Source organism: Dreissena polymorpha, chromosome 12 (genome assembly GCF_020536995.1).
Source record: "Dreissena polymorpha isolate Duluth1 chromosome 12, UMN_Dpol_1.0, whole genome shotgun sequence".
NCBI classification, from domain to species: Eukaryota; Metazoa; Mollusca; class Bivalvia; order Myida; family Dreissenidae; genus Dreissena; species Dreissena polymorpha.
In genome coordinates this window covers 29,793,039-29,817,038 of record NC_068366.1, presented here as the reverse complement: position 1 = coordinate 29,817,038, position 24,000 = coordinate 29,793,039, and the positions used below count along the sequence as shown (strand labels likewise).

The window sequence follows — 24,000 nt, the reverse complement described above, 5'->3', positions numbered from 1 at the left end:
TGAACAAACCTATTATGGAAATTTGTTACTGACTCATAGTGATTTCATCACATATAGCATTTTGAACGTACGATGCGATTTCGCATGGATTGTAAGCTAAATGGTATGTTTTGTTTTTGTTCCAGTACCTATGGTCACGGTTCGGACGCGGCTGGCTACCAGACGGGACGCCCGTCTCATCAGCAACAACAGTGGGGTCAGTACGGAGACCCGTATAGTTACGGTCCGCAGGGGCCTTATAGGGGCCAGGAGACAAAATATTGGTGAAAAAAACAACACATAGTTTGTTCCAGTCTTAGTTCCACGCGCAAGAAAAGTTGTGTGTTAATAGCGTTTGAAATATAATCTTAAGAAAAATCACGTATATAAAGATGTAATGCATTTGAGATTGTTATATAGGAAAATGCCGAAAAGCTAAAATGATAAAGAAAACGGTGATCGTATGTCTGTCTGTCGATGAGCCAAATTGTCCGTTGAAATACTCCTACACTTGTCAATGTATTCTATCCCTCATTGTTAGGGGTGCTCCTACATTAAGAACATGTTCTTGTCATTTGCATTATCCTATATTATATGAAAAATTGCTAATGCCCATGTTTCCACTTTGAATTTGTATGTATGTATGGCTATTATAATACCAACATTCGACATGTATCTAAATACGGCGTCGGAGCATATTCAACACTTCAGTGACAAGTTATAACTGGTTTTGTATACATCACATATGTAAAATCATGAACTTTTTTAAGAGTTCATTATATATACAATTTGTGTTCATGAGTCTACTTTCATTAATATTATGCAACATTTGTCCCTTAACTTCCGTCTCTTTGTTTACCAATCGCTATACGTGAGGTACTGCTTTCATATATTTTGAAAGATTATATCATACCGTTTGAGCAAAAACACATAAATCTGACACGCCTGAGATAAAAGCTTTGAAACAAACATACACAGTTATTTCTTATATATATATATTCACTTACTACAAAGACATGACTGAAATACTATTAAAACCGGTACACCATTCATATAAAACACCCAATTTCAAACTTAAAAAATGAGAGAGCCCGTTCGATATATTTTTTAACTGCACTCCAACTCTATCAACAAAAAGGCGCCTACATTAACCGTTACTATTTATTCATATTGGTAAACACGTGTTACACAAGTGAAATAATATAACAACATTTTTATTTTCAACTTTTCGATTTTATTTATGGCTTAAAAGCAATATATGGCAGAAAAGCAATATCATATTAAAGCTGCTTTAAGTGTGATTATATTATTTTACTTTGTTTTATGTTCGTTTAAAGCCATTTCATTTACATTTACAAGGCCGTGGTCTAAAGCGATTATGTAGTGCAAAATTGTATTTTGACTATGTGTGATGTGTGTTGCTGTTTTGATTCTATATATATATTGTGTTATAAGATACCTGTGATATATTGGCTGTTACAATATAAAGAAGTGAAACTCCAGCTGCTGGAGCAGTATTGAATTTTCATTAAAAACAATTAGTTGGTCTTTTATTTAAGGCAAGTGACCGATTGCCCAAACAGTACAAAACAGCACAATACAGCACAATACAAACCAACATAAACAGAAAATATGAATAAAGCTGGGGTCACCGCCTTATTACAGTCAATGCAAAGCATTGGGGGTTTAAACCTGGTTATAGAGCGCTCAACATCACACATGGCCCAGCAATATTCATAATACATTTAAGTGTAAATAAAATTTAACGTCATAGCATTGTAACTCAAATTAAACAATAATAAAAGGGAATTAAAACGCATTCAATTTAATTACTATTTAATTACTCAATTGCATTGAAGATACAAGAGTAACAGAGTTACCACTTTTTGACAATCGATCAAATAAAACTATTAACAATTGTCAACTACATTCCTTCTTTATAGAAAAAGATTTGAGAATATAGTGTCATGGAGTTAATATCTCAGATAATCATCGCGCAAATACAGGAAGAAGCAGCAAACATTATAATAAAGGAATTAATTTGAATTTGGTACGTTCCTTTGTCTATACAAAACAACTCTGGCTTGTTATTACCTTATATATAGGATCTGGCACGAGTTGTCATATCATACCATATTTTATAAAACGAGTTCAGGAATTTTTTGATCAAATGCTTTTACATGAGCAAATTTAATAAATATTTACGCAAACATAACGATAAATCCCGAATGTTGTTTACATTTTGTGACGTCATTTGACGTTGCAATGTTATTTCAGCAAAATAACAAAATACGATTTGTCAATAAACGAAAACTAAGCCAATGAAAACGCTTAAAATGTTGTATTACACATAAGTAATAAAAAAACAATGTAATGGTTGTATTACATGGGAAACCGGGTATAGCATGTGATAAATTCAATTATGTTTTTCATGCTTTAAAAACGTGCACTGAATTGCAATTCTCGTATTGTTTGTCTGCTTATTTGATGAAAAAATGCATTTTCAATTAACAAATTAATACTATCATTTAACTTATGTGTATTGTAAATTTAAAGATTCCCTTCCACGTGAAATAGATGAAAAGTTTTGCTGTTAATTACAGGTGTTTTTTATACAATTGCATTATTGATTCCGAGTATGAATTCCGTTCTTTTGTCATAAAATGCATTCGTTACAATTTGGTTATTACTCTTGTTATTATAACATTTCTCATAAAAACAATTAACTAGTGATGTGTGTACCTTAAATTAAAAAGATAATATAAATAATGTATTTCCAAAACAAATAAATAATTAAACAACATTCGCGTATGAATATCACGAACACAGCACATGATACATTTGATTTATACACGCATGAGTCGCATAGCAATTTTATTTAAAATGTCTGATTTTCAATAAAATATATATTCAACAATAATAACCATACAGCAACGTTCGAATGTACAGCTTTCAATATACTTGTATTTTCGAGTTGAACATATTTACAAAGACATGACAAGTGTGTCTAAAGGTCCTCCATGCGTCGCTGTTTGCCCAACCGGATGTTACTGTGGTACTGGCGACGCTCACCGCGCATACATCTGTCGTCTGCAGCATCCGCCACCGGTTGCTCAGGGGTCTTGCTATGTTTTGGCTTAAATATATAAACTTTCAGTAATTTATTCTTCTTTATTGATCACTCTTTTTTTGTTTATCAGACTATATAGATTGTTGTGTGACGCACTTTAGAGTTGTTCAGAAAACGTTTTATTGTTCTTGGTAAAAATATTTGCATAAAAACACCCACTGTAAATTGCAATTGCTCTTATGAAAAATCTTACAATATCAACACATCGTTTGGAAATGTTCATTAGAAACGTTTTCATTACTAGCTTGGGGATCGGTCACAGACTAATGTCTACATCCGGTTATCCCCCTACTTCTTCATCCAGTAGGAGGGTTGTCTGTTACGAGCTAACTCAATTAAACGTGTGAGTATGCTAAATGACAACCATGCTATAACTAAACAAGGGACCAGATTGCCAGGTTAAAACATATATTTATAATAAAAAGGGAGGTAACAACCAAAGAATTAATCCAAGTATGCTAATTATTTCTCTTTGCTAATGGCACATTTAACAGGATAAGAAAAAGAACCTTGACATTGACCAACATTACCTTTGACCCCATTAAAGTGTAAATGTAAGTGAGGTATAAACATATTAAATATTGAAGGAATTGATAAAAAAGGGCTATATGAAGAAAAGTATAAACATATATTTTTAGCCAGAGTGACCTTGACCGGAAAAAAACCCTTTCAATATGCGCCAGGGTATTTAATGATAAACACTTTGTAAATGTTTCATTCAAATCCGTTGAGGATAAAGGAGGAGTTGCGGTCGAAAGAAAATAACAAATTCAATCTATTTTTAGTCATGGCGACCTTGATTTCGACCGAGTCATAAAATCCCGACAATATGCGCCAAGGCATTTGTTGACAATAATTTTGTGAAAGCTTCATAAAAATCCGTGGAGCAATGAAGTTGGAGTTGCGCTCGGAAGAATTGTTCCAACCGCCCGACCACCCGCCCACCAGACGACATTCACCAATCTAATAACCATTTTTTTCCTTCAGAAAACCTGGTTAAAAATTACTGTGATGATCCGTGTGTACCAAGTCATTTCAAAATCTGACAATAAATGACATTGTTATGGCCCGAACAAGCTCATTTATGACCATTTTTGACTTTTGAACTCCAAGTGTGACCTTTTATTTGTAACATATTGCTTCTATTTAAAGGGGCCTTTTCACAGATTTTGGCATTTTTTTAACTTATTCATTAAATGCTTTATATCGATAAATGTAAGCATTCTATCGTAACAGCTCCAGTAAAAAATCAAGAATAAAATTTAAAAAAGGAAATGAACATTGCCCGGTCCAGGTTTCGAACCAGTGACCCCTGGAGTCCTGCCAGAGTCCTGAAGTAAAAACGCCTTAGCCTACTGAGCTATTCCGCCGAGTACACATACTGGACGTATTTTATACCTTATATAAGCAATATTCGTAGTTTCACAAAATTTAACGACAAAAACAGAACTCTCCAAATTATTCAATCGTTTCGCGTTGCAACGCTTTATAATTTTTAGGGTTTAAAATCGTCAAAAGATGCATATAATGGCTATATTAGACCATGGTAAATGTTCAGTATTACTGTTTCCTCACAAATATCATAACTAAAACGAAAATTTGCGAATCTGAAACAACTTTTTTTCAATTTTGTCAATTTACCAAAGCGTGAAAAGATCCCTTTAAAATCAAACGATTCTTCTCTGTTTATAAATAAAATATAAAACATTGGTTTCCACAAGGAATCTTGAATTTTAAGTTTTCTATTATGTATTACATACATTGAAAATTGCCATAGGATTCAACATTATAAATAACGGTTCTAAGTAAAAACTAAAGTAGATTTTGAAAAACAATATTTGTAAATGTATCGGTAAACGTTTTGCACGTTCTTCAAATCAAATTATTTCCACTAATAACTCCATTACACATAAGAAGGATTTCCCCCTTGAACATTTCATTTTATGTTTAAAATCGAATATTTATTTAAAATATTTTGTCTTCTAATTAATGAAAGACTATCTTGACGTGTGAAAGGAAGGCGTATAATTGATCATAAAAATCAAACAAGGAAATATGTGTTGATGCCTTAGAAAAATTCATTTTGGGAATAAAATATTCACACTGTCAAACTCTTTCGTAATGATTACTGCATTTTTACCTGTCTATCCAGAACACTATAGAAGAGAGATGTGAAGAAGCCCTGAAACGAAAAATCTAAAGGTTAGCAGACGTACCTTTTTAAATTATGAAATTAACACAATTAAATAAGTCAGTGTGTGTGTTTGAAGATGAATGCTTTATTGGCATTATAAAAAGATCTAAGATATTAGTATGTACATGCCTTTTAAGTTTATGTGTAGATGGTAGATTGCAGAACATATGTAACATTCGTCTCTCGTTACTCTTTTATAGTGGTTTTGTACATATATATAACTACTTTAAATACAAAAAGGAGACGACGAAAATGTCAAATTCAATCTATTTTTAGTCGTGGCGACCTTGATTTCGACCGAGTCATGAAGTCCCGAAAATATGCGCTAGGGCACTTGGTGACAATTATTTTGTGAAAGGTTCATTGAAATCCGTTGAGAAATGAAGGAGGAGTTGCGCTCAAAAGAATTGTTCCGCTCAAACGCCCGCCCACCCGCCGACATTCACCAATCTTATTACCGGTTTTTCCTTCGGAAAACCTGGTTAAAAATTAGCGTGATGATCCGGGTGTACCAAGACATTTCAAAATCTGACAATGAATGACATAGTTATGGCCCAAACAAGATCATTTATGGTCATTATTGACCTTTAAACTCAAAGTGTTACCTTGACCTTGGAGATATCGACGTAATTCTTTCGCATGACACACCGACCAATAATTGTGAACAAATGTACCGAGTTATTATAAAATCTCACAATGAATGACATATTATTCTATATCCAATAAATTCATCAAATCGGCATTCTTCATATGTACCACGTGACCGTCCAATATATTCCGGTATTGGATCCAAAAAGTCTGTATTTTTTCCATATTGGACAGTTGAGTACAAGTGCACTAAGCAATTGTTTTATAACGATAAAAGCCGTTACCGAGAAAAAGTATCCGAATGTACTATAATCGATTCACACAGGCGATATTTTGCTTGTATGTCTCTTTGTAATACTTTCCTATTTAAAATATGAGAGGAAATAAAAAACGAGAATGTGATATTTAATTAATTTTTATTGTTAGAAATTTAAAAAAAATGCAAAAGCAAGTGATATTGTTATTGCTAGAAATTAAAAACAAATATGCAACAGCAAAACAAAAAATCAATTTTATTAACCTTAATGACAACGTTAATCTAATGCTACTGTAGCCTAATAACAACTAAGTTACAATGATATGCATTTCCATTTTCCATGTTCTGTTCTTCCATCCATTTATCGAAATGTATTTTAAACCACAGTATTTGTTGATAGCGTTTGTACACATGCTCACCATTCTGACCCAAAGGCCAAAACACAATTTACGAATTCGTAATCCTGTCGGAGCGAGTTGTTTTATTCCTATGGAAGTTAACAATTATGCATGACAAACACACAATCCGAAATACGTTTTGCCTTTTGGATACGTTCAATGCTATCAAAATGGTATAATTTGCTACTAGATTTATTAAACACTACCACCTCCATATTGTTGTCCCTAAAATGCAGAGTCTTGCTTATACTAGTATGTTTCGTCAGAGAAATGACGTCACACGAGATACGTCATAAAGTGCGTAATCAATGAATGAAAATAAAAATACGGAAAGCTGGTTTGGTAATGAGGATATAGAATAAAAAGTTTATTAGACGTTTAAACTGTACAATACGTGATATATTTGGACTCGCACACAGTTTGAAGTCATATTGGACTCGCCTAACGGCTCGTCCAATATGACTTCAAATCTCCGTATTGTACAGTGAAACGTCTAATAACCTATAATTATTGCCCGGACAAGTTCATTTATGGCCATTTTTGACCTTTGAATACAAAGTGTAACCTTGATATTGCAGATATCGACGTAATTCTTTCGCATGACACACACCGTCCAATGATGGTGAACAAATATGCCAAATGATTTTAAATCTCACAATGATCGACATAGTTATTGCCCGGACAAGCTCATTTAGAATTGTTCCGCCCGCCCGGCCGCCCGCCCGCCGACACAGACAAATCTTATAACTAGGTTTTTTCTTCGGAAAAAAAGTTAAAAACTGTTGATAACGGTGATAATCACTATAATCTAAACAAACACACTTTTCTTTGAGAGGCACTGTGCGACCGTTTCCGCAAATCAGAGCTCAGAGTCTGAAGAGTGCGCTTCCGGTCTTGCCGTCTTCTTAGAGCGTCTCGAACCTGTCCGAGTAAAAGAAACGGAGCTGTGACTTTTTTATACAATATTCTGGGTCGGATCCTTACAGGGTAGTACAAGATATCTGCTTAGAGCCATTATTTGCCTTAAAGCCGGCCGAGTTGATATTTCTCACAACAATTTGGTTTTCTCAATTGACCAGAATTCATCAGTATTCGTCAGATACATTCAACAGCTTAACTCTTCCATACTGATTTTCGCAAAAATTGTGCCAAAAATGCCAAAATCATCTAAAATACGAAACCTAATCATGTATATAACGGAATCCTCAAGACTATTCTTAACCTGTGACGTATACACGTTATGGGTCACGTGAGCCCCAATTTCGCGTGATTTCCACTTCCGCGCTTTTCAAAACAAAGAAAATCTACTAAATCACAGGTTTTGGGCGCGTGGCCAAGTCACTTTAACACTATCAATATGTCATAACACAACAATTTTCATCATTTTGACAAATAAAAGTTCTGATATATTATATATATACAAGGTAGGTATCTCTTGACACAGGAAAATTACCTACATCAACATGTAATGCCGGTCGACTTTCGTAAACTATGTACCATTTTGTTGGGAAAGGTTGCCTCGTGACGAAAAATGACCACGAACGGCTACTGGCCAACATAAACTTCAAGAAAACACTTCTCGAACTCGTAAAAATGCCAGGTCGGCTTTCGTCTGACCGAACGTTCAGTGCCGATTTTTACAAGAGTAAAACTATCGAAATATCTCAGCTATGGAACATAATCAACATTATTACAATAAACAAATACGAGTTTATCAACTTACAACACAGATTTGTCCTTTTGTTTGCGTTATAACGTCGAAATCGTTGTAAGTCGGGAATTGTTTATCGGCAATTTCGAGTCCAGATCCATGTCGATCAGACGCTCAAGTTAAATACGATTTCGGTTTCAGATATTCGGTAACTCTGAGGCGCGGAACCAATACTTGGATAAATAGCGTACGGTGAAGGACGGATCATCGTACACGGTTGAAATAAACATTAAAACATAACGGTTGTATTAGTGTTTGGTGTGGACTAAAGAGTAACTTGGCCACGCGCCCAACACCTGTGCTCCGAGTCTATGTATTTATTTTTATTATTGAGGCGAGTCCATGCCTCGAGCGAATCACGTGGTTTTACATGTGACCCGCGCGTGTTTAAATTTAGATCATTTCTGTCCTTGGACAGAAATTGAAAAGCCCTATCTTTGTACTGATTTTTGGCATTTCTTGACCGATTTTGACCAAATATTTTGCACATCTGACATAAATACCATCACATTTTGACTCATAATCACTTTTTGTGCGACACATAAAAAAAATGGGAAAACATACCAATATCAACTCGGCCGACTTTAAGGTTATGTTGATGTAAAGTTTATTTTATTTGTAACATATTGCTTCTATTAAAAATCAAACGATTCTTTTCTGTGTATAAATAAAATATAAAAGATTGGTTTCCACAAGAAATTTTAAATTTTAATTTTTCTCGTGAGTATTACATTAATTGAAAATTGCAATAGGATTAAACATTATAAATAACGTTTCTTAGTAAACACTAAAGTAGATTCTGAAAAACATTATTTGTAAATTTATCGGTAAACGTTTTGCACGTTCTTCAAATCAAAATATGTCCACTTATAACTCCATTACACATTTAAAAAATTTCCCCCTTGAACATTTCAAATTAAATTTGAAATCGAATAGAATACAAGATTTATTTAAAATATGTTTTTCTTCTAATTTATGAAAGACTATCTTGAAGTGTGAAAGGCATGCGTATTATTGACGATAAAGATCAAACAAGGAAATATGTGTTAATACCTAAGAAAATTCATTGTGGGAATAAAAGATTCAAACTTTCAAAATCTTTTCAATGATTACTGTATTTTGTACCTTTCTATCCAGAAGACAATAGAAGAGAAATATGAAGAAGCCCTGAAACGAAAAATCTAAAGGTTAGCAGACATACCTTATTATCGCTGAAATTAACACAATTAAATAGTCAGTATGTGTGTTTGAAGATAACTGCTTTATTGGCATTATAAAAAGATATAAGATTTTAGTATTTACACGCCTTTTAAGTTTATGTGTTGATGGTAGATTCAAATCATTACCTAACTACTGAAGAAAATATGTAACATTCGTCTCTCGTTACTCTTGTATAGTGGTTTTGTACATATATATAAATACTTTTAATACAAAAAGGACACGTTAATAAACTATTCTGTCTGTAAACATAACCAATGTCAGCAAAATAGTATGCCCAGGACATGATAAATGAATTATTTATCTTATTAATTATCATTGTTTGTTTATCGAACTTAGTTTAGCTTGTAAACCAAATGTTCTAGCTGTCCTCCAACCTGAAGACCATTCAGTATTGCGAAGATATACTGAAATATCCACATGTCGTCATTGATTGCCAAAACACCGAACACCCACGTGAGGCCCACCACGGGAAATAACACGCATAAACTGTACAAACCCGTCCTTAAAATAAAAATTGAACATCCAATAATAACGAACCATTCATTCGCATTTAAACTGTGATTCAAAGTGGCAACGATGGTCGCGATGGCGGTGGAGCGCTCACACGAGTTCAAGTGGAGAACAATTGTAGACGATTAGATATCGTGGCTTAATTTAAAACTGTTTCTAGGTATAGAATAGATAACTACGCAGACTATGTATCATCGTAATTGTGTCTCAAACGACGCATAAAGAGTGTTTTGATTTTAGAATTTTCTAATATATGCCATTGACGGTAACGAGCTAAACTTTGATTATGCACATCGCACGATGACGGACGCCGGATATAAACTGATCACACTTTGTTAATATGAGCACATCATGCTCAGGTGAGCTATAATTGAGAGAGTTAACTATACAAAAATAAATGATAATATAATCGCGCATAGTAGCACGCATTAAACTAATACAACATCCCACCACGGGCAAAAGTCAGACAGCGAACAACATAGCTTTATTAAACATTCCACCACGGGTATTTAAACGTTTACAATACAGTACATACTGCGTCTCAATAAAGCAAATGTACATATACAATTAAACATAGGTTTAAGAACGCGAACATTTCAAATTGTAATTTGTGTGTTTGGTAAATGAAAGCAAATTCTGCACAGGCTGATAAGAATTATAAAATTCCCTACCCTGATCCGGAACAACGAAATATCAATTAATTTGAGCTAAAGACTAATGAAACACAACGGGTACCACAATAGGCAATATACACGCACCAGTTATAACTTTGATTTATAAACGACTAAAATGTTATCACATGAATGAACGAAGTCACTTACTTGAGTTGTTCTGTTTGAGTCTTGGTTTTCATTGCAGCTAACGACGACTTGCGTTTCAATACTACGATCACTACTAATATATTAACCTAACAAATAAAAAGTATAAACTGGGTCAGCCTAATCGATTACCCATATAAGCGTTATAAAACTGTCCTGCAGTTTAATACCCATTTGGAACCCCTTATTAACTGCCATCAGCACATTATCAGTCTCATGAACGAGTAAATTCCAGATACGCTTGAACTATTTCATATTGAATCTATAAAAACTCAAGTGGAATAACATACTTTAAACTATTTTTAAATACGTCGCTACAAAGAAATTAATGTTCATTTAAAACAAATATTCAAAGTCTTAAACAGACGTTCACATCATGAATCAATTACAGGATAAAACCACAACAACACGGTAAAAAATTGCCTTCACATGTTCTTACAGCATTGGTAAAAATTGCTACTTTATGTATATTGATCGATGAATTTGAAATACAACTCTTAATCGGCTTAGAAATAAAGAAAAACAGTAGTAACTAAACTATTTTACTGTCATCAAGATTTCAGAACCCAACGGTATCAAGTACCATTCAAGATAATCGCAATGCATGTCAGGAAGTAGCATTAATACAAACTGTTATAGACCCGATTAAATCATTTGTTCAGTTTTCACAAAGAAATATTCCATGAGATAGGAATAGTGTATATCTAATCAATACTCGAGTGCTGTGTTTGGACATAGTTATAAAAGATTAAGAAACAACAGTTTTACAGACGAATACTTACACAAATGATGAACAACGCCGGTCCAACAAAGGACCAAATAAGTCCGGAGGAGATGTCCAACCAGCAACTGGAAAACATAACTTTCATATTATTAATATTTCAGAGAACTTATTGCTTATGGACTGACACATGTATAAGTATGGGTTACTTGATGTGTCTACATACGTAACCATATAAAGGGACCTGTGGTGACAAATGATAATTCAAACTTATGATTCATACACAACCTATAAATATAAATGAATTTTGTCCTGGATATAATTGGCATAATGCCAGTAAACGTGTCTGATTAATATAATGTACAAATATACACGTATGCCTGAATGATTCACACTGAAAAATTGAGCAAAAACAGCAAAAAAAATGAATATTAAAATAGAAACCTATACTTCAAAACAGAAATGCTGCTGTGTGTTTCAACTTACAATGTACTATTTCCATACCCCCGTGTTTTGTTTACACCAAGCGAAACACCAACAATTATGCCTGGAATAACTGAAAAAAACAAAGTATTACTATATAAAAAATAACAAATGGATATCTGAAAAAAAAAACGTTTTAAAATATCTTCTATTTATGTCTGATGCTTACTTATAGGATAATAATGATTCGTTGTTTACATGGCTCTGCGGCTTTTATATGTTGATTGTAATACATGTGAAATCACTATGTGCATATAGCTATATTCCCTGGTTGCTGTTTGTGCTAATGCAATAACTTTTTAACATGGAAATATTTATAAAATGTAAACAAAAACACAAAATGTTTTGCAAAAAACAAGCAAACGTTCCTTCGTTATGACAAACGTGACCAAACTGCTAACGCAGCAGGGTAATTGGTAGTGCAAGACAATAAAAGAAATAACACAATGAACTAAATTCTCACTCCATGCAAGTGGTACGAGGACCTTGGTTCTGAACTTTGTCATAAACACGTGCACGACGCAAATGAAAATCTCAAGGCCAATCAGCAACATCATGAAGAACGTGGCCAAGAAGAAGAACTGGATGGCAGCTGCAAAAGCCACGCATGCGCCCTGGAAAGAGCAGGAAAAACATTATGCATAAATATCGCACCGTGTTTAACAAATAAGTGATAATGTGAACAAGAATAATAAGAACTTTAGAATGTAAATTATTTGTTTATCGTGACCTATGTGTGCCATTTTTATTTATAAATGGTATTCAAAGAATTTACATAATGATGGTCTCATTCCGAGCACAAATTAGTTGATTGAATTATTTGGCATATGTCTTTTTTATCATTTTTACAATATGCGTCGCAACTAATATAAAAGAGACGTTTTAACGTATATTAAAATGTATAATAACGTAACGAGACAATATTGACCATTTTTTAACAATATGACCGGCTAAATGAGTAGAGCACATCAAGGTCTCAATTGAACGGCTTAACACATAAATTATTTTAGATTAAAAGTAATTTAAACAGATTATTTTCATAAATAAATTAGAATTATGTCAACTTATAACAATTAAATTAACGTCATCTCCATAAATAGTGTAAAGTTGAATCTATGAATCACTTTATATAAACCATCATAAAAATAATGTACTCAAATAATACAGAAACTTTGATTTTTTTATTAGTGATGTTAGCTGTAATTATAATATGTAACACAAAAGATTGTTATGCATAGTAAAACAAATAATAAATCGAGGTCAGGTACCCTGCTCTCTGTTCGGTTGACTCCCCCTAGGAAGAAGATCAATGCGAAAAGCAAGGCAACGCAGAAATGCATGATTACGATCACTCTGTCAGAGCGCACGAGTCTGAAAAACAGCATAAATAAGATCGTTTAAGATTTTAGAACCTTAGGTACAAACAGACGCTTTGTGATTTTTATAACATGTTAGACATTATATTCGGAAATGTATAACATAATTGTAAGATGTTATTAATGATATATTTTTAACTAACCAGAATGTGTATAACGAATCCAACAAAATGGAATAAATGCCGTTCAGAGATGCGATAGTACGTAACTCCTAGATTAATAATTTGCAATGTTTATGCAAAAAAGAACAACAAGAAGGAATGCCTATTTGCAAAACATATTGCTTTAATGTTACGTTCAGCGCGGATGCATTCATATAACGTTAATAAATAACTATACTTGATAACATTGACAATTTGTCATCTAAATTAACATGATTATTATGTAACTAGATATTAAGATCGTTTTTGCGATTCCAATAAAAATATGTCTGCATATAATTAGTATTGAACTTAGTTAATTGAATAGTTTTATACATAGATACTGTTTTGAAATGCCAATTATTTTATCACAAAATAAGTGAAACTACACATGTATATTAACACAAAAATAAGCTAAATGAAACCGCAGCTGCATCAGCAATAGAAAAATCTCTGCCTAAAACGAGTTCCGTTTTAATAACAAGTGGGCAATAGCAAAACGGTCTGACACATCACAAAACCGCAGAAACATATCACATGTCACACAGACAAATACAAAATGAAAAGAAAGAAGATGATAATTTTGGCAGTCTTAAGAAGCACACTAAAATGTGGAAAGTTAAAGGATATACGAATGTGTGTTTATTTTATAAACATCAAGACCTAGTAGAAATACTGAAGACGTTTATTTCACTCAACAAGCAAATAATAAAAAAGTGCAATACTTGCTGATATTTCATTGTTTTAAGACATATAATGTGAAGTTATATTTTGATTCATGTAACGTTTCTGAATGTATGCAGTTTTGTGAAGCTGTAAATAATATATGTCTCAACAAAAATGGAACCATTATTAGAGATTCGGGCGACAACTGCTCAAAACACATATGCACAGCTTCATAAACATGATCAAACAATTTGGAAATAACCACAGTAACAACTAGACAAAAACCCAGTATCACACACATTTTATATTTAGCTCTTTGTTCCTTGTTGTGCAGTGGAGCGGAAAATTTAATTAATTTTATCGAGTAACATTTAACAAACGAACGAAATATTAAAAAATCTAAAAAAAAGTTAAGAAAATTTCATTTAGAAATACTTCTATTTATCTTTGATAGTCATCGTGTGCAAAACTACAAATCAATTAGCGTATGCTTGCAGTTCCAACACGATTGTACATTAATATTTTAAATAATAGCTAAAAGACAAAACATAAATGCAATCCCAATGACTTCTGCGTAGTGCAGCATAAATGTGTAAAACTGTCAGTTTAAATTTATACTATTGTCTTACACATTCACACATTACCTAACAATTGTATTTATTTTGTAAAATAAAGACGTTAATACAACTATTTATACAATCACCAAATCCACATGAACTAAATAACGACACATATGATAATTTTCGATGTATTTGTACCATGTTGAATAGTGCACTATAGTGACATCACATGATGTTTTCAGTATTTTGATTTAACTTACTTTAATAAAAACAGAAAATTGTGAAAATTGTCACATAAATGGAAAGATAATCATGCAAGTTTCAAACACAGATAAGTTTATTGCTCATGACGTCGTGTTTCTAAGGTTTTTGAGCATGGCTAAGTAAACATATATGTATTTCACCATTACATGTTATTCTCTATATGTTTACCAACCTCCAGACCAAGGCATGAATGACAAGCGTGATAATCAGACAGACGATAGAGACAGCACAGCCTACAGCGGAAACGATCCCAAGCGTCTTTGCGTGCACAGGTGACTGAACAAATATAAGTAAAATACAAATAGAATGTCATGCTTTTGAAATTAAATGCATGTCAAAAATCTTACTAGATTCCAATGTATTTATGCCCTATATTTTTATCAAAAATATAACACGCACGAATCTAATTCGAATGGTATGAACATAACTGAACACCATTCCGCTAAGATATCATGAAGGTTTTGTGTTTTAAATATTAACCTAGCTAGTATGTCATAATTTTACCCAAAATGTCCAATTCTTAAACGATAATTAATACGAAAGATTAATTGTTTTTTATTTGAACGCTACACCGTAGACATAACACAATGTTTCGATCTTCTTTCTCCTTAATAATACCTATCGGCTTATGGCAGCATATTTAAAAATATTTTGTTTGTTCACCCTTTAAATTGTATTTCAATACTGTAACCAATAACAATCAAGAAACTCTATCAGTAGATAAATTATTGTTCTCATGCACTATTGTTTATAACAGAACACCAAATATAAACATAAAATGATCAAAACTGGGATCATCACCTTTTAACGCTCATTGTAAAGCATGGGTGGTTAAAACCGGGCTGGTCGAACCTCACATTTACCCCTCTCAAATAGAATGTGCCTTTTCAAAATCGATATAAGGACGGGATGTCGTTTAACAAGTATTATCTCTTTACTCACAATTGTACTGGGGCTCATCAGAATTGCAAAGTTTGTAAGGTGGTTACACCGGCATTTTGCTGTGATGTTGGTGATGTTTGCTAGTTCGCAACCTTCGGTCGACCAGCCGCCGCGTCGACCCGATCTTCTGTAGCCAATAGAAATACAAATATGCACACTGTGTGAACAAAACCTTCCTTAAATTTAATGCGTTAATATTGTGAATGATAAGTATACTTTGCATATATTAATGTTTAATCATTTATTAAGCATATTTCGTTAAATTTTATTTTCACGCAATGGTTAATGTATACATATATGCTTATTTATTGCTCAGGTAACTGTTGCTACTTAAAATTTAACGAGTATCAGTATTGGCCATTTTTATTTTCGGCAGTTCGTTTCGTACGGAGTGTTCGTTTTTACCAATCACCAATTATATTTGTACGACAGTCTCGATATACATTGTGAGAAGTGTATGAGATGAATTATACGTTAAATTGAAATGTTTGCTGAGTGTTAATATTGTTTATAAACACATTAAACAATATATATTAGCTTGATTTTCCGTAGTATAATATACGATTGTTTTACGTTTTCATTGATACAAAAACAAAGCGATAGCATATTTGACAAGTTTAATAAAAATATGAAATGTTAATTAACATTTGAATACATTTTTTTGAACATGTTTGACTTACGTGATACTGAAATTCCAGAAAACACATACTGGTTTGGTATCTTTCTGAAAAATAACATAATATAAATGTATAAATATAAAAATGTTTAACCACTCCGTCGCAAAAGATACTAAGAGTATAATGCCGAAAACAATTCATTGAATAAGTCATATATTGCACAGTAATGTATAACAGTGTTTATAAATTACACACGAACTAGCGTGCATATGTCATACCTTTTTCAACTTTAATGTGATTGTAACCGGTGGGTTGATATTTATCGATGTGAAGTTTTTTACTTGTATACCCACAACATCTGAATTAATTTCTGTGACCCCGTTTTGCCACGATCTATAAAATTACCAATAGCGAAGGACATTTATTAGCAAAACTATCAGGAACAATATACATCATTAAATATGTGTATGATTAACACAATTAATATAACGGAATATGTTATAGCTTTCATGTACTGCTAGCCATGTGTCATGAACATGTCAATTTTATCGGTATTTGAATAAAGGGTCATATAACGTTAAGTACCAAGAAAGGCACCAGTATTTATATTCGTAGCCAGGTACTAGTCCGTGTCAAGTGTGTATGTTCTGGATGGCAACAACAATAAAAGTATAGCATTAACTTGACCGTGTACGTTTTGAAAAAAGACACTTGCCCATTCACGTAGACATCTTCCTCTAAGACAGCTCCGATCGTAGGGTATATAGCGCCAATAAAGCATGCTTCTGATAATCCTAAACACATGATACAATTATAACAAGGACAAAGCCAGTAAAACAAATCAACCTTGATTAATACGTTGTAGTTACCGATAAATTACAATAACGAGTATTTTGTTTCTGGAAACCTATTTGCACGTTTATGTCTTCTTACAGTTCAATCGTAATGATTGTATTTATAGCGTTAATCAAAACGAGGCGTATACGTTCAGGAACTATGAATACATGCGTGATAACAAATATGATAATGCTTGTAAAAGTTATACTGCATTTTCCGTCGATATACATCCCTAATGGTTATGCCAAACGTATTTACCTGTGATGGATAGCTGGGGAATCTCAACACTGGAGCCAAATGATTTATTGCTCGGAAATTGAACGCTTGACTGGTTTCGCAGACCTAGTTCAACATCTGAGAAAAAAAACAACAAATTACTTCAAATGATATTTCAACGTTAAATCTACAATTGAAAGTAAGCGGAAGCAAAAACTAATGCCATTCATATACAGTAAGTGATCCAGTTCCGAACCAGGACCAGTTCCGGTACACGGTTATATATTTTAGGACTATGTTTCAACTTTAAATTGAACAGTAGAAAAACAGTGCCTTAGTCATAAGGGTTGAACCTTTTCTGATGAAATATGTCGATTTCCGAAATTTTATAAACAATCATGACGGCTCGACTCTTGAAGTTTCAATCATTCATTCCCGAATACGTAAGAACGGCCATGTTCAAAATTCAACCGTCCCGCATTACAAACGCAAAATCTATATTAAAATTACGTTAAAAACCATTTTGTTTGGATGTTGATGTACGCTCTTTACCACAATATTGACAACAAACAGGTTATTAATTCAATCCACCTACATGTCCCACTTTTGGTTCACTGAATATGCCTTTCAACGGGTTGTTTCAAAGCATTCACTATCGGTACATCAATATTTGGTCAATACTTTTTGTGTTTTATTCTTTGTTATTATGTCAGGATGATAATTTATTTTTAGTTTGTTTTATTTTTCTTTGTTTTATGTACATGCTTAAATTGAAAAAAGGCATTAGCAGTTACAATCACTCAATTAAAAAAAATAATTTTGTGTAAAATTGCGTAAGGAAAATATTTACCCTAGTCCATTTAAAGCCACAATGTCGTGTATATAAATGATTTATCAGACAATGCAAATGGTTCACTATTAAAAGAACACTTTTAGTATCAATAATAGTTCAGTTTGTTGTAATACCGTGCCAATTACTGTCCTTATATTTTTTAATTTGATCTGAAAATATATTGGGATTGATTTGGAATGTCACAGCAAATTAACAAGATCCTTTTATACAGATGTAAGTAATTCAACACGACCTTGACTAAAAAAAATAAAGAATATTGCCACACACAGCAGCCCAGCAGTAAAGGCAGCAAACTAGGTGGATTTGTAACCTGCAAGCTCACTAGAGGATATCTCAATATGTGTGTATGGAACGTTTTGTGAAGCGCAATAGAATATTTATAGTTTTTGCGCTATACAAGTGTATTTGTATTTGTATTTGTATATGTCGAGCTTTTGGTCATCGCATATTCACCGTCGTTTGTCATTCGTTGTCAAAATGTATCTTGTTGCCATTTGTACCGCCAAATCTTCACTAATGTGTCAGAATAAGTAAATTAGTAATATTGAGTAAAGTAAGAAATTTGTCAAAAACTAGGTAACATGATCACATTGAAAATAAACTGGTCAACAATTCTTTTTTGCCTCAATCAATTTGAAACTTAGTCAGAATGTTTGTTTGATCAATGTCTAGGTCAAAACAGAGTGATGGCGGTAACAAAAACTAGGATATTCGACGACTAGGTCAAAACATATAAAACCTTGTTAAAAGATTTTAGGCAAAACTTTAACTTTTTTCAGAAAAATGGCACATGACGCATATCTCCAGCCAAAACCATACTTCTAAGACGTACCATCCTTGATGTTGAGGGGTAGAAGTATTTTCCCTAATAAAAATTAAAGACATAGAGAAGTCTGTAATGACAATTACATAATTTATTTACAGTGTAATTGTAGCAGTGGATTTTTTCGTTTTCATTATGTGTTCATTTTTAGTTGGTTTGTTTTATTATGTAATTTATATATACATGCATTAACTTCGGCAGTGTAATTGCTGGTGGCAACTTCTTGTGTTTAGTGAATTTCGACCAGTACTGTGGCGACTAGCAGTGCTGGCGATACTACGTTATTTTATGTACGTTAAGCTTGATAACAAGATGTTGTTGTTCATTGTTTTTTCAAAGCAGCATTGGCTCAAATATCCAATCCTGATTGATTGGCATGTGTTGTTTTCGAATACTCTTTTGTGATCGTTGTTTTTGTTGAGTTTTCTGAAGCTGTTTCAGACCATGTAGAAGACATTGAAGAAGAAACATGGCTTTCACTTGCACACTTAATTGTTTTGTACACGTCAAAACGTGGGGACTGGCCAACAATTTCATACCCTTCTTGTATTCGCGTGTCATACTTCTGTCTTGTTGGTGTAGGCAATGCCTTTCGTAAAGCGCGTAGAGCAGTTTGAGCTTCAAGCTCCTCCTTAGAGCCCTAAAATGGCTTGTTCTGTAATTCATCTCCAGTTTCCTTATCGCTGTATGTGAAGGTCATTCCAACTGTATATGTTTATCTCTGTTGACAGTACCATAAACTGGATACATACCAGATGCTTTGAAACTGTTCACCACTGTCATTGCTTTGTAGAACTTCAGGAGAGCCTCTTTCAACTTCTACGAAAATATTTCCTCCAGGCTGATTTCTTGCATGAACCTTGCAAACTGGTGCCACCGCTGTTGATGCTTAAGTAAGTCAAACACACCCTTATCTAGCAGCTGCAAGGATGAGTTGCGTTTGGTAGAATGTTACATGGCAGGATGGTTTTTGCTTTGGTTGATTCAACAGCATTAATGCATATATGGGTGTCACAATGTCAACGATAAGCACAACTGGCCTGTCTTTGCGTGCATGTTGGTTTAAGTTTTAAGATATGCTTCATAAGCAACAGAATGATCAAAGCCTTTCTTTCTGCAAACTATTTCACTGCCAGTTTTTCCACTTGTCAAGGGATTTTAGTCCTAAACCTTGGCTCTGGATACACCAAAACTATAGGTATCATGGTTCCACAATTTAAATCAAATTATGCCAAAATAACGTGCTGACTAACATCACATGAATACAATACAAAATTGATTGCTCAAATACTGAACTGTACCGATACTGAATGCCTTGAAACAATCCCTTAAAAGGCGAATTCAGTGAACAGGAAGTGGTACATGTACACTGGTTCAATAAATTATAATGTTTGCTTATTATTTGTCAATACTGTGATAATAAGAAAAGGTTTATATAATACACAAAATGCAAAAAATAACACCAAACAATGTCCATTACCTGTTTGAAATGATATATTTTGCGTTTGTAATGCGGGACGATTAGTTTATGAAGGGGCGGTTCATCCGAAATTGGGAATGCTTGATTGAAACTTCAAGCGTCCAAACGTCGTGATTGTTTATAAAGTTTCGAAACGACGGATTTCATTCGAAAAAGGTTCCAACTTAATGACTGAAGCATTGTTTTTCTACTTTCTATATAAAAAAAATGAAGAGAAATCCTAAAATATCTAAACTTGTACCGGAAATGCTCCTGGTACGGAAGTGGTTCACCAATTGTATGCACAGCAAAGATACAAATAATCGACTGTCAAAGAAATTCACGACTTTAGTTTTTATTCGGATGTATCAATGTATTGTGGATGTTAAGTACTCATTATTATATCAAGCTCATGAGCATTAAAATCTATCAATGAGCGTCGTAATTTCAGATAACTTTCATTAGAATGCAGAGCCGTAATCATATGTTTTTGTATTTTACCACCTAATAAATGTTAAATCGAAATTTTGAACAATATGTTTTAATTTTATATTACAAACAAATGCGCATTCGATGAATCGGTGTAGATATTGTACATACACAAGTTTGTGTTGTTTTTCATTTCCGTGCTGTTCATGACGAGGGCATTACATTTTGAATTTCTGAGGCTTGCCAGAAATCGGTCAGCTGACCACAGAACGGTTTCTGCTCCTATCGGCTGTTCGCCCTGAAATGTTAAGAATCACATATTCACACATTGAAAAACATGCACGTTGGTTTTTGTTTGCATGAAAAAAGTGAAGCAATACGAAAACATATATCGTTTAATAATTGTTTCCAAATAGTGTCTAGCGACCCCAAATATTTGCATATGAATTCGTTTTACGTCTGACGTAGTGGGTTGCTAACAGGGCTTGACAAGTCAAATCTGATTGCTTGATTTACGTTCACCGAGTGACTTTACTAAATAACATATCACATCCTTCGATAACCTACCGTTTAGTTTTGTTTTACACACTGCTGAAACATAAATGTGTTATCATGTTAAAAAACTACTTACATCAGTTGTCTCCATTTCTTTATTGATCTTATCCCACGCCTGCTTTTTGTTTTCATCCAGGAAGTTACTGATGGTGCCAAGCATATTCTGAAGAAAATACGCTTAGATGTGTTGTAAACTCGATAAAATCTCCTTAGTTTGGCAATTATAGTTCAAACGTAAAACAACTGCTTTTATTCTTTTTTTCGACTGGGCATTATTTAGAGATTTTCTTAGCAATTGTTCACTTGTTGTAAAAAGTTCGTGTGAGGCAGATAAAAGTCCATCTACAGCAGGTGCATTGACGTTTTCATATTAGAATGTAACAGAAGGTTAATCTGATTGCCGCTAAATATAATGGATCGTAATCGCCATAGATGCAATGAATGAATCACATATCTTTGAAGCAATCGAGTCTAAATATGTTTAACTTAATATTAAATTTTTAAACGGATCAGTGCGAAAAACAAACAATTTACAAGTACAAACCTGAAGCCCTTGTCATTCAATTTACTTACATTGGTGATGTTATCAGTGATCTTGCCGATGTTGTTTTCAATATAATCTACTAGATTTTCTGTCGCCTTTGCGATGTCTTTCAAGTCACGCAAATCATCGGTGATGTTCGAGTTGTTACTGACGGTATTCAGAGTTTTAGTTATATTCAATAGAGTATCTCCCTGGCTTGTCGAGTTTAGGCCTGATATCTAAATATATAAATTATTGTATTATTGACATAATATATTTAATGCATTATACCGCTATCACTTTAACAGACATACTTATCATAACGGTTACACTTGTACTCTTACCGTTTTACTCAAGTCTACGATAACATCGTGATCGATGCTACAGTTATTTGTTACTGGATCCCATCCTGCTTTTAGGCAAGTCCTATAATAGGTCCCTATAATAAAAACAGTAAGATTATGGTAGCGGCAAGGACGCGTACTGATTGAATATTAAATACACTTATATGGATCGACACCTCGTTAATTAATACAATAACATGTTTAGAGAATTTTTAAAAATTGGCACCTCTAAATAAAAAAAAAACGAAAATACCTTTCTCGGCCACAGAGGTACACGGGCGTCGGGCGATAGTTCCAACGATTGACGCAGGCCATAAACCATAGTAATCATTTACAGCTCGACAAAAATTGACTGCAATAATAGACAATATGATATAACACGCACATTAAATATGGATTATATAAATTTGTGGAATTTATAATTGTTACGTTGTCAACAAAATAATAACACGAACTTGAAGATTATTTCTTCTAAACTGTTTTAATTAATACAGTGTGTTGTTATATATTTGTTTGCCGGACACAAAAGTTGACTGCAACAATACACATTCTATAACACTCAAATTAAATATGGATTATATATTAAAGTGTAGAATGTATTATTGTTACTTTTTCAACGAATTTATAATACGAACTTAAAGATCATTTCTTCTAGAACTGTTTTAATAATGACAGTGTGCTGTTATATTTTTTGCCGCACACATCAATATAATACTCGAGTTATCGCAAATTATTGCGAACATGCAGAATACCTTTCTTAATAATTTATAAAAAAAGATAAATAATATATATCATGTCGATTTCTTAACACATACTTTTGGGATCTATTTTTAAAAAAATATTGGTATCTACAAATCGTCAGAGTAATCTGTGCTACTCTAGTAAATTAGTTATGTTCCGTGCAGTTTTTCTTTATTTACCTAACTTGTATGTATTACAATGTCATATACTCTATTCTTTACATATTATTGAGCTACGTATTTGTTTATTATAAATGGACTTATTCAAGATTTGCCGATTTGGCAATTTTTGAAATTGTAATTATTTAAAAGTAGTCCAAATATGAGCGCCTTTAACGTAAACTCATATAATTTGGTTATGCAAAAATTACAAAATCTATAAAAAAAGTCTCATTTTATCGTTCGATCATAATTCGCTGGATGATCTCACATGAATTACCTTTCTTCCGCTGTAGGCTATTTTATACATTATATGTAAGTGTTCGTGAAAGCCGACTTCAAAATTATTAAAATGATCATAAGGGCGTTTTCATTCATTTTTTTCCCCGTATCCGTGGCTTCTTCTGCATAGTTTGTACTTAAAATATTCATGTTTTAAAGATTTAAGGTTTGCAATCATGCATTTTCACTGTATATTTAAGATTATG

At 33.1% G+C, this 24,000-nt stretch overlaps 1 protein-coding gene across 1 annotated transcript in view; it reads right to left on the bottom strand.

Moving 5' to 3' along the window:
• Positions 1-1,249: 1,249 nt before the first annotated feature.
• The window catches only part of LOC127852485 (adhesion G protein-coupled receptor L2-like), a 40,191-nt gene continuing 17,440 nt past the window's right edge, over positions 1,250-24,000 (bottom strand). The window contains exons 3-23 of the mRNA XM_052386441.1: positions 22,867-22,965; positions 22,614-22,708; positions 22,320-22,508; positions 21,823-21,909; positions 21,363-21,489; positions 17,670-17,765; positions 17,290-17,368; positions 16,853-16,967; positions 16,638-16,681; positions 15,958-16,084; positions 15,188-15,291; positions 13,278-13,380; positions 12,473-12,623; positions 12,013-12,082; positions 11,588-11,654; positions 10,809-10,894; positions 9,852-9,978; positions 9,382-9,423; positions 7,368-7,466; positions 5,250-5,291; positions 1,250-3,115 (exon numbers count right to left, since the gene is read on the bottom strand). Of these exons, the coding sequence (XP_052242401.1) occupies positions 2,987-3,115; positions 5,250-5,291; positions 7,368-7,466; positions 9,382-9,423; positions 9,852-9,978; positions 10,809-10,894; positions 11,588-11,654; positions 12,013-12,082; positions 12,473-12,623; positions 13,278-13,380; positions 15,188-15,291; positions 15,958-16,084; positions 16,638-16,681; positions 16,853-16,967; positions 17,290-17,368; positions 17,670-17,765; positions 21,363-21,489; positions 21,823-21,909; positions 22,320-22,508; positions 22,614-22,708; positions 22,867-22,965 (2,078 nt within the window). The 3' untranslated portion in view covers positions 1,250-2,986. The remainder of the gene's footprint in view (positions 3,116-5,249; positions 5,292-7,367; positions 7,467-9,381; positions 9,424-9,851; positions 9,979-10,808; positions 10,895-11,587; positions 11,655-12,012; positions 12,083-12,472; positions 12,624-13,277; positions 13,381-15,187; positions 15,292-15,957; positions 16,085-16,637; positions 16,682-16,852; positions 16,968-17,289; positions 17,369-17,669; positions 17,766-21,362; positions 21,490-21,822; positions 21,910-22,319; positions 22,509-22,613; positions 22,709-22,866; positions 22,966-24,000) is intronic.